This window comes from Dermacentor albipictus, chromosome 1 (genome assembly GCF_038994185.2).
Source record: "Dermacentor albipictus isolate Rhodes 1998 colony chromosome 1, USDA_Dalb.pri_finalv2, whole genome shotgun sequence".
NCBI classification, from domain to species: Eukaryota; Metazoa; Arthropoda; class Arachnida; order Ixodida; family Ixodidae; genus Dermacentor; species Dermacentor albipictus.
In genome coordinates, this window is record NC_091821.1 from 12,966,388 (window position 1) to 12,977,447 (window position 11,060).

At 45.2% G+C, this 11,060-nt stretch overlaps 1 protein-coding gene across 4 annotated transcripts in view; it reads right to left on the bottom strand.

Annotated features, from left to right (window-relative positions):
* LOC135918189 (Na(+)/dicarboxylate cotransporter 3-like) overlaps positions 1-8,681 on the bottom strand; it is a 42,446-nt gene extending 33,765 nt beyond the window's left edge. For 2 of the 4 annotated variants that reach the window (XM_065451862.1, XM_065451863.1), the window contains exon 1: positions 8,293-8,681. In XM_065451862.1, coding sequence (XP_065307934.1) covers positions 8,293-8,637 — 345 coding nt within the window. In that variant the 5' untranslated portion in view covers positions 8,638-8,681. The remainder of the gene's footprint in view (positions 1-8,292) is intronic. The other 2 variants (XM_070532050.1, XM_065451861.1) reach the window with 1 other exon arrangement.
* Between the last annotated feature and the right edge of the window lie 2,379 nt (positions 8,682-11,060).

Here is an 11,060-nt window from a genome sequence, read left to right on the forward strand (position 1 = left end):
GAATCAATATGTTGCTAGCTCTTTGCATTGATTCCAACATTTCTCTACGCAATATTTTACAGTGAAACTGTTAGTGCGACTATATATAAGTACTCAAAAACGTTGTGTGCATGTTTTAACGGTGTCCTGGGAGCAAAATATAGTTCACGGAGTTTATATTTGTAGCATAGTCGCGGCCGTTAGGCCACGGCAGGAACGAAACGTACAGGCGCTCCCAGAATAATTCGGAACGCAACACACGCGGCTGCTCGCCGGCGGAGCGCGCCCGTGGAAAAAGTAGTACCATGGTCTGCGCGTGCGCGGTCTCCCTAGCGAGCAAGGTTGGCTCCCTGGTGCACCTAGTTTGTGTTGCGTGTCTGCAAAACGGTAGCCCTAGGTGCCCCTTAACGTTTTGTCAAGGGGGGCTGGGCCGGTGGTGTCTGTGACAAGCTGTGTCTGCGCATGCACTCGCGTTGGAGCATAAGCGCTCGTGTCTGCATGTTCGGGTGCTTGGGCGCCTTTTTTTTTCATTTTTCGTGCGGGCCGTATTTATCATTTGCTCAAAATAATTACGGTAGGTGACCGTGACTAGCGCTGGCAAAGGGTGGCGTTTTCGTCTGATGCAACCATGATGATATCGGCGGCTCGATTGATATAGAGATACGAACACATTGAAACAATGACAGTTACGCTAATTTCGCCCTATTCCTATCGAGGCAACATGCCGAAAAGAGTGCCGATGAATGTGCGGATAAATATAATTAAGCTCAGTTGGCAAGGTATACCTCAACGTGAGATATGCCGCCTCACAGGAAAGTCTATAAGTGCGGTCAACCGAATAATCCAAGCATACAGGGATGAAGATGGCCAACTCAAAGATGCAGCACGATCGGGACGACACTGGTGCACGTCGGAAGGGTTCGACTTCTCATTGTTCCTGCAGCCGTTGCTAATCCTTTTCAGAGCGCCCGCTAGATCAAGACAGCCCTCAACGTGCAAGTCAGTGAGGAAACAATTTGCGAGGGGCATGGTCTTCGTGGATTTGTCGCGGCGCAAAAGCCACACCTTACGGAGCGCCAAAAACGCCGGCGCCTTCAGTTTGGCAGGGCATATGAGCGCTGGACGACTGAAGAATGGAAGGAAGTCATATTCTCAAATGAATCGACATCTTCATCTAGATGGGGTCAAGAGCGCCGCGTATGGAGACCATATAACTGCAGCTATTTTCATTTTTCCTTTTCTTTCTGATCTTTTAAGCACAAATTTTTCGGACGCGCAAAAGGTATTTCATCTGAAAAGATCATTCCCTTCTTTTCGTGTAGATACGAGCCTGGGTATGTTTACGAGATCTACAGCAGCGGCCGCTGTGCTATCAACGTTTGGGGAGCAATTAGCAAAGAGGGCCGCGGTCCGCTAATCCGACTGTCCCCATCGTTCACAGCTAAAGCTTACTGCGAAATTCTGGACCACCACCTATTGCCATACGCTCTGGAAGGGCCATTTAAATATGGCTGCTACTTGTTCCAACAAGACCTGGGCCCGGGGCACACTACCAGAGCTGTGGAAAAACTTCTTCAAGAACGTAGTGTTCGCGTTCTTGACTGGCCTCGGAAAGGTGCAGACTTCAATGTTATGTAGAACGTGTGGGGCATGATGAAGTTTATGCAAGCTGAATCTGGAAGGGGCCAGTGCCGACGAGCTCTGGCTCGCCATAACGCGCGAGTGGAAGCGCCTTGGTGAGAGGAGGGACTTCGTCGATGCGCTCTACGAGCCAATTCGACGCCGCGTACAAGCTGCGCTTCACGTGGACGTCGCATTCGCGAGATATTGATAGCGGAACATGCCAACAGCTTTAGACGAGACAGTTACGTTTCGGTTCTTTTTGTTTACTGTGGAAAAAATAAACCCAGTGTTCTTCCTGTCATTTAGATTTACTATGTTCTCCTTACTATTTTTTTTGCATTCAGCTCACACAGCCTACCCATGATTATCATTGTATATTTCCTCTGAGCAAAATAAAATGAGCATGAAAATGGGTATCTTCGCCAACAAACGCCGACACGCGATCAATACGTAAGGATACTCGCTACCCATGGTCCAGATTCCATGATTAAATGGCGCACAATATATGCAAACCACGTAACGGGATGCGCCAATAAATGACTAGAGTCGTGAAGAGTTCATTAGAGTGCCCTTTGCATGAAGTGAGTTCTTGTGCGTGAAATTGGCCTTGATAAACGTGCCGCGTTATTTCATATTGTAAACTTTTTTATTGCCACTATCGCAGACACACCCGTTAAGAGGGGTCATGTAAAAGAAGTAATTGTCCACGTATTACGAAGCTAGTAGTAACACGGATAGGGAGCTATTTTGCTAAGAGCTAATACTTCGCAGGACAGGCTAACACGGTGGAAAAAATAAGGCAGTGATGCCGTTGTAGCCAAGCCGCCTCACTAGTCATGTAATCACGCAAAGCATTGCTATCTCCCAGACGGGATGCAGACCATGGCGAGAATACGGTGCAAGGAATCCACAAGCCTTTATTTATAGATTACGGTGCATGCATGCTGTGCTAGACATTCATTCGCCCAGGGCACCTAGCGCTACCTTCTTGGAGCAAGGCAACGCCAAACTAGATGCACTATGGAGCGAAACTTGCTCGCTAGGGAGACCGCGCATGCGCAAATCTTGCCTGTATTTATCCGCCGGCGCGCTCCGCCGACGAGCAGCTGCGTGTCCTGCGTTCCGAATTATTCTGGGAGCGCCTGTACGTACACGCCTGGGAACGAGACAGGTGAAAAACTCCGCCTTTATTGTCAACAGCAGGGTGGTTATATAGTAATCCAGGAGAGAGGGGGGAATGGAAAGGGGACATAGCGAGTTAGAAAGAAAACTTCACGCGTGCGCAGTGTGTACACAGCGGCCGATACAACAATATTTAAAGATTAAGACGCACTGATGGGCTAGATTGTAATACATGACTTGCTTATTAGCCGTGCGTTTAGAAAAAAAAAAACATGGGACACAGAAGAGGACGTACACGAAGCACGGAATTTTTGTAGCAGATCATTTATCTCCTTTCTTTTTTTTTTTCGTGTGTGTGTCCGTGTTTACTCAAGTGTGGTGCCTATAACTAAGTTAATGTATTTAGAAAAAAATGGGAATGTTATCGTCGATTCATCGAAAAATATCAAACTTTGTTGAATAATTAAGGGTTAAATTACAACTGATAAACTTGCATTTTTTTTTTGCCTGTTTAGAGGAATTATTAAAACGCTCAGAAAGTGTCTCCACTGCCATGAAAGAACCATGGGTGCTAGTAATTCTATATTTGCAGAGATAGGGGGGCCACGTTTCAGGCGACGTGTACCCAAAGCTTTAAGCGTATTTTATGAGCCATGCAGGAAGTTTGCTTATTGCATTGAAAAAACTCAGCATACCACAAAGTTGACATCCTGAGGGAATAGGGGGCATATCATGCATGAAACGTGGGAAAAGTTTCAAACGCATCATTTAATTACAATCACTGAGACAAATTCCTCAACAAGTGCTCGAAAGCATTATATGCTCTTTATCAGCTGTTTCCCAGTGTTACGAGAGAACTCTATACGTCACACCGAGTTTACATTTAATGCGAAGTTTAGAATGAGAAGTTTAATGCCCGACGAAACATAAACGTTTCTGGCGGACTTATTAGATTAGAAATAAATACTAAACCTTAATTTTCTCCGTATTTTAATGCGATACGAGGTTCGTACGTGCATTCGGTTTCCCCGGTTTCTTTCGTGAATTAAACGAGCTATATAGTTTATATTTTAGGAATGTTATAGGCAATATGGGGGGGGGGGGGGCAGGTGAAGAAAAAAGTGTGTGGCTTAATTACAGCCTTTGCAGCAAATTATGCATCTAAGCGCTCCGAAGCTTGATAGGCGTCTTCAGGCAAAAGGAGGGAAAACGAAGACAGAGATACAGACACACGGTCTTCGCGCGTTTCGGTGTATCTGTGTGTCGTAGTTTACGCGCCTTTTTTTACCTGAAGATGCAAGAAAAATATACGCAAGATTTTAGCCTAACGTTATAGGTGTGTTTTACGAACGGCGCAGAACTTACCCAGCTGTCAAAGAGAAAACTGTAATAGCCGCCAAGATCGAATTTGGTGAAAATGGGGGGGGGGGGGGGGTAGGGACGTTACGGCCAATGAGCATGCGAAGTTGAGAGTGTGCTGTTAAGTTATAGTGTTTGTGAAAATTGTTTCAGCAAGTGTTTGAAAGTGTGAGTCGGTCGTTATTCGCTGTTTCCCAGTGCCTCAGAATAAGTGCGCATCACACAAAGTTCACGTTCAGTGGGAATGAGGGTGCGTTATGTGATGTGTGAGAAAAGTTGAACATTTCTGGTTTAATTACAATAATTGCAGCAAATACTATATACTCGTTTTATGCCTATTTTTATGCGTTCCACGAGGTAAGATGGGCTTCTCCGATGACCACGGCACATTAAACGAATAACTTGTCCTGTATCTGGTAAAAACAAGGGGGAACATGTGTAGGTAACGTTGCTAGAGTGTGTGGGTCAATTGTAGCCTTTGCTGTAAATTACTTATGCAAGCACTCCAGAGCGTTATAAAGGTGTTTTACAAACGGTACAGGCTTTAGCTCGCCGTTCTTGTAGAACTATAACTGGCATCGAGACGAAATTAGTTGAAACGGGGACGAACGTTAATACGAACGCACATGCGGGGTTAAATGTGTGTGTAAACTTACAGGATTTGTAAAAAAAATTCTTCAATCAACTGCTCGAATGCGTTATCGTTATAATTCTACGTCAACCAGTTCATATTTGGTGGAAATTGGGGGCGCGTTATGCGCAATGTGTGGCGTAACTTTGATGTTTCTGTATTGATCGGGAGCTTTGCAAATATTACTGAACCATTGTTTTCTCCCTATTTCCACGCGTTTTTGTTAGACACCCGTAGCGTTCTCGATGAACTAAACGAGTCACCTCCTTTATATAACGTGGATATAGGGGAAATGTGATGGATGATATAAAGGCAATGTTGACAATGCGTCGTTCAATTACAGCGTAGGGTATAGAACTGCAAGACACCGAGATCAAATTTGGCGGAAGGTGGAGCTTTATGGCGCGGATGCGCATGAGAAGTTAAAAGTGCGTGCGTGAAGTACAGCCTTAGCTAGAAAATTTCTCAAACGGAAGTTAGAACAGCTCTAAATACGAGCGAAAGGAGAAGAAACAAATAAGTAATTGAGTGCACGAAAGCGTTATATGCGTGCATGAGTGCAGAGGGGCGAGTCATATGCAGGCAACGTTTTAATGTGCAACTGAAATTCCTAATGCGACTGCTCGAAAGAATCAGTTTTGCTGGGAATTGGGCTGTTTCTACTAGGTTGCACAGGTATGCCCTGCTTTTTGAGTTGTGGAAAAACCTGTAGATTACAGCGATCCCTACGGGGAGTCATTTTCAACGACGTGCGACGTGGACTATTGCTTTTCTTTCGAGTAGGAAACGCTAGCGGCTAACGAAGTAACTGTTTCATTATTTACATTTATCAGTGTCACAATAATATTGCCACTTACATAAGGAGGTCTATGCGAGTTATGCGAGTGCTCTTTGTTTTATGCCCCCCGCTAGACATTACGCGTGTGCGAATAATTCCACTCATCAAATTATTAATTAGCTAAAATTCAGTATTTAAGCTTGTAAGCTACAATTGAGGAGGCATGTTGTAATGAAAAATTGAAGCCATCCTGTATGCAAAGCATACACAGTGGCTAGCAATATCGTGCCTTGCACCAATTTTGAGAAATACGTCCTAAAAATGTGCGGCGTATTGGAGTGGTGTTCTAGTTACCACTTATCGTGACTTCATTTTGCAACAGTCCTGCTAAGTGATAACTACTAATTCCGCTACAATATATCTTAAGATGTGCCAGCGACAACCAGAAGCTAGCCGTTCTGTAAACGCGAACTTCTCCACAGTCTGAAGTTTTTTCAGGCCAACCTATTTCAAACAATTATGTGGTTCAGGACGTATACTGTTTCATGAATTCATGCGTTCTGCATAGAAACTGACAAAACCGATTAATCGCGATTAAGAACTCCATTAAATGCTCACAATAAAAACATATATGTCCATATAATGTTTTCGTGAATAGTTACTTAGAAGGGGACATACATATAAAAACGTCTGACAATATAAGCAGTCCCGACGCAGGCCGCATCTCGGTCGAAACGACGCAAGACAAGGACACACGAGCGCTTACATACATACATACATACATACATACATACATACATACATACATACATACATACATACATACATACATACATACATACATACATACATACATACATACATACATACATACATACATACATACATACATACATACATACATACATACATACATACATACATACATACATACATACATACATACATACATACATACATACATACATACATACATACATACATACATACATACATACATACATAGTCATAAGAAGCCAACAAACACTGACACAAGGACAACATAGGAGAAATTACTTGTGCTTAATCAATGAAATAAAGAAACGATAAATTAATGGAAATTAAAGTGGATGAAAAAACAACTTGCCGCAGGTGGGAACCGAACCCGCAACCTTCGCGAAGGTTGCGGGTTCGAACAGGCGACGTGCACATTTACGGGTCGGTATTCAGGCTTGTTCTACTGCACCGTATGTAGTTGTGACACAACACACTTCGTCACTACTCAGTTTGCTGCAGGCACCTATGATATCGAGACGACGTGATCAACTCTGTGAGATGAGACGCACTTACTACATGGTCTTATTAACTACAAGAAACTTATAATTATTTTTACAGGGAGACAAGCAATCCAGAGCGAATCAGTGCGACAGCCAGGCTATAGAAGATGTTCTTTTTTTTTTTTTAGCTGCACGAATTTTTTTTAATATTGCCTTTAGGAGATAGCACAATTCTTACCCTTGATCTAAATTGCTCGATGAGGTGGCCATTACTTCTATGAGAAATCAAAATGTTCAATTAAATCATTAACACAACTCCGCTAGTTAACGTTTCAATTAGTTACGTTACGCCACATATTTCAATCTACGAATTATGGCAGCTGAGTTCGCACGGTGTATCCACTTGGAACGAATCTCTGGACAGCACCACTTTCGAGATTTTAATTTTCGAAGTGTCCGACGAAATGCATTGGCGTTCCAGTTACATTTTTTTTAAACTGATGTTTTATGCATTGAAGCACAAACGTTGCATATGCAACGATAAATGTTGAAGAAATTAAAGATTCGCCGTCGACGTCACCGCTAATTATCGTCAATAAAAGCAAATAGCACAGAAAGCTTCGATTGCATCGATTCGCACAGTGCGTCGGACTCGCATAATTTTTATTATTATTATTGTGGCTGTGGTATGAGCATTCCTTTTGGAACAGAGTGGTGGCACGTTCCGCCAAGCTGGTTCTATTTATCTTTCTGGTGTACAATAATCTTTAAATACATTCATACGCAAAAATTTATTATTAATATGCAAAATGTTCACTTGGTTGCACCAGTGCATGTTTCCTCATTTCTTGCGCCATCAATCTTCCAGTCATCTCTTGTAGGTCGCCACCCCCATGGCCAACTTACTTTTCCCCTACTGTCCTTGAAAGACATCGGGAAGGCTAATTATGCGTGCACATTTATCGCCAAGTCGATATGCATTCTATACAGAACGCGGTCAATGACGGAACAGGCTGCTTAATTTTCACGAGGACGTGCGTACGCCCCTCGCGTCAGCCGGCATCCCAACACAAGCCAGACTTGGGATTCTTGGCCCGAGCCAGGTTTGCCCCGGTTGCATAGCGGGCCAGCAAGGAGCCGCCCCGTCAGCGGGGGTAAAAAAAAAATGGCCAGGCTTAGCTTGGTTAAGCCAAGAATGCGTTGCATATTGCGCGAGTTGGGGCCCAGCTTTTCCTCCGGCTGTCGTGACGTCATGTCACGTGGTTGCGCTAAAGGTCAATGGTGGCTGCCCGGCCGCGCCCAAGGGCTGAACTGAGTGATTGCAATATGCAACGCATAAAAATAGAAGCAACTTAATAACAAACATAGCAAACTTAAAAGAGAATCGACCCACATATGAGACGCGCAGCAATGAACAATGGCTCATACCCTCAATGGTGGCTGCCCGGCCGCGGCCAAGGGCTGAACTGGGTGATTGCAATATGCAACGCATAAAAAAATCCTCGTCCTATACAGCAATATCGGATGACTCGCGTTGTGCTCACGTTTGTGCCGATGAGCACGATGGGGAACAGAATGACGGGTGACCACATGCCGAAGAAGGTGACGCTGTCCGCGTTTTCCTTGGCCGTGTAGGGCATCGCCGCGGGCACCGAGCGCCTGGTCGCGGCACGCCCGTCGAGCGCGGGGCAAGGGCGGCGCTGGTCGGCCGACCCGCGGCTCATCGCTGAGGCTACGAAGAGCTTCTGCGCGTCGCCAAAAGAAGCTGTCGCCGTTGACAGCTGATCTTCCGGGAGTATAGGCTGTTCGAGTCGCAGGTGCGGGGGTGCATGCGAAAGGCCCAGAAGACAGCTCAGCGTGCAGGCTTGGTATGGTATGGTACTCCTCATGCGATGGCGCACACCCACTGTGGGGGATTGGCCAAGATTTGGATGAAATTGGGCAATCTTTATTAAAAACTAAAATTGGTAAAGCTAACTGGAGGAAATGAACACAGTGGGGTTCTTCTTCTTCCTCTCGCGATGATGTCGCTTGCCAGAACATTATTATTATTATTATTATTATTATTATTATTATTATTATTATTATTATTATTATTATTAGGACGAGAAACAAGGCACGTAGAGGAAGATAGAATCCCTCAATCTCTCAGCCTTTCTTTTCTTTTTTGAATGAGGGAACAGGGAAGGTAGGCCCGGCTATCAAGAAAACATCCGCCGTGGTGGCTTAGCTGCCGCATTTCGATGGGGGCGAAATGCAAACTGGACTGGAAAACTTTATTATGGTCCTGCAGGACGCGCTTAACGGGCGTCTCCCACGTAGGGGCGAAATGCTAAAAAAGAAAAAAAAACAAAAAGGGAGAAAATAAACGTGCATTGGGGGGCACGATAAATATACCCTGGTGGTCAAAATTAATCCGGAGTCCTCCACTACGGTGTGCCTCATAATCAAATAGTGGTATTGGCATGCAAATCCCCAGAATTCAATTCAATCCTAAAATCCCAACGCAATGGTCCTTGTGCATTTCTCGATAGTATACCATTAAGAGAAAGCTGCTTCACGGACTATGGTCAACTTCAGCGGCTTCTTAAAACTGACCGTCATTTCTTTTCTCGCTTGCACGGATGGCAGCCAAACAAAAACAATGCTCGATTGGGGTGAGATAAGGGAGAAGTTTCGCCAAGAAGCGAATTATTTGTCTGCAATTCTTGTGACCTGCGAAGCAGATATTGCTAAAATCGTGTGAATTCGACATCAATAATTTCCCTTGATTTTTTTTTAACTGCAAAAAGTTTGAAAGCAGTTCTTGCCCTAAGCCCACGTTCTCATTTTACTTTAGCGTATGACAAAAATTGTGTTTTAAATCAAATTGTGGAGTTTAACGTCCTGAAACTGCGTGGTGAGGTAACGAGGAACGCCGTAGTGGAAGGCTCGGGATTCATTTTCACAACTCGGTGTTCTTTAGCGTGCCCCTAGCCCCGAAACAAGTCTTGATAATAAGCTACGTTTGAACTCAACTGCTGAGCTTCAGAAACACCATTGATGACCGGCGAATTCTAGGCCCGAGCCAATAACTAGATCTTTTCTATTGATATGCCCTCTTTCGCGGCTCTTCCTCAGGTCCAACGGCTTGGACCTTGACCAGGTAAATCAGCGAAAAAGGCCCGGGAATTGACGAGATGACGTAGAACAAGAGCACGACTAAGTTTGGGCATTCGAAAACACTAGGAACAAATGAACGGTCACATGCACTGCAGTACAAACAAAAGGACATTTACTGCGCCTTATACAAGAACACCAGCACGCCGATACACAACGAATATATGGTAAATCAGTTGTGCGGAAGCTCGCAAGGTGGAAGAAGGTTCATGACAGGGCAAAACAGTAATCCACTCGACTGTAGGAGAAAGCTGCAAAAGAAACCCACATGGCTTTCTCAGAAAATAAGCTTCACAGTTGAAGAAAAATTCGTCTTGGTCCGGGGGAGCGCACCCTGGACCAATGGCGGTTAGATCAAATGATAGAGCGACCGCCCCGAAAAAGGTGTTCCCCCACTCTCTAACCAGGACGAATTTTTTCTTAAACTGCTAAACTTTAATTCCGAGAAACCCGTACGGGTTTCCTTCGTAGCTTCCTGCTACAGTCGAGTGGGCGACAATTTTCCCTTTCACAACGAATATAGCATGCCCATAAAACACACTCAGGAACCGAGGAAATTCGAATCAGTACTTATGCTTACAGAGCGAATATGTTCGCCCCATGCCACACACAGACGCGTTCTCGAGTGCGGTCTCGTGAACAGAGGAGTATTCGCCTTCCGCAGGTCGGTCCGCGCGGCGACACTGTCCCCCATGAACAAGAGGAATTTGATTCATCTTGCTCCTGAGTATCCACTCCGTCAGGTGGCGGCAGCATCGAAACCCTGGCGCCATCCTGCGTAGCTACGGTACCGATTCTCTCCGCAGCGTGTGCGCTATACGGGAAAGCTGGATTCTAGGAGGCGCGAGAGCCATGCGGGGAAAACATCAGGGAACGGGAGAGAGTCCAGCGTCCCCACAAGTTCCATTGCTACGTAAAGAACGGTTATTTCCAGAACCTGCTCACAATCCAAAGGCGAAAGCACCTTGCTTTTATGCCCTCCAGGGAACACTCCCACTCGGGAGAGGGAGGGAGCCACAGAACGTGCGGGCCGGAGCTCGGTCGTGATGTCAGGCCTAGCCGGTGTCTAGCCTCCGCGCTGGCGCGTTCCTGCGTCGCATGTCGCTCGCATTCCTACATGTTCCTTTTATTGTTCCTTTTTATTGTTAGGAGG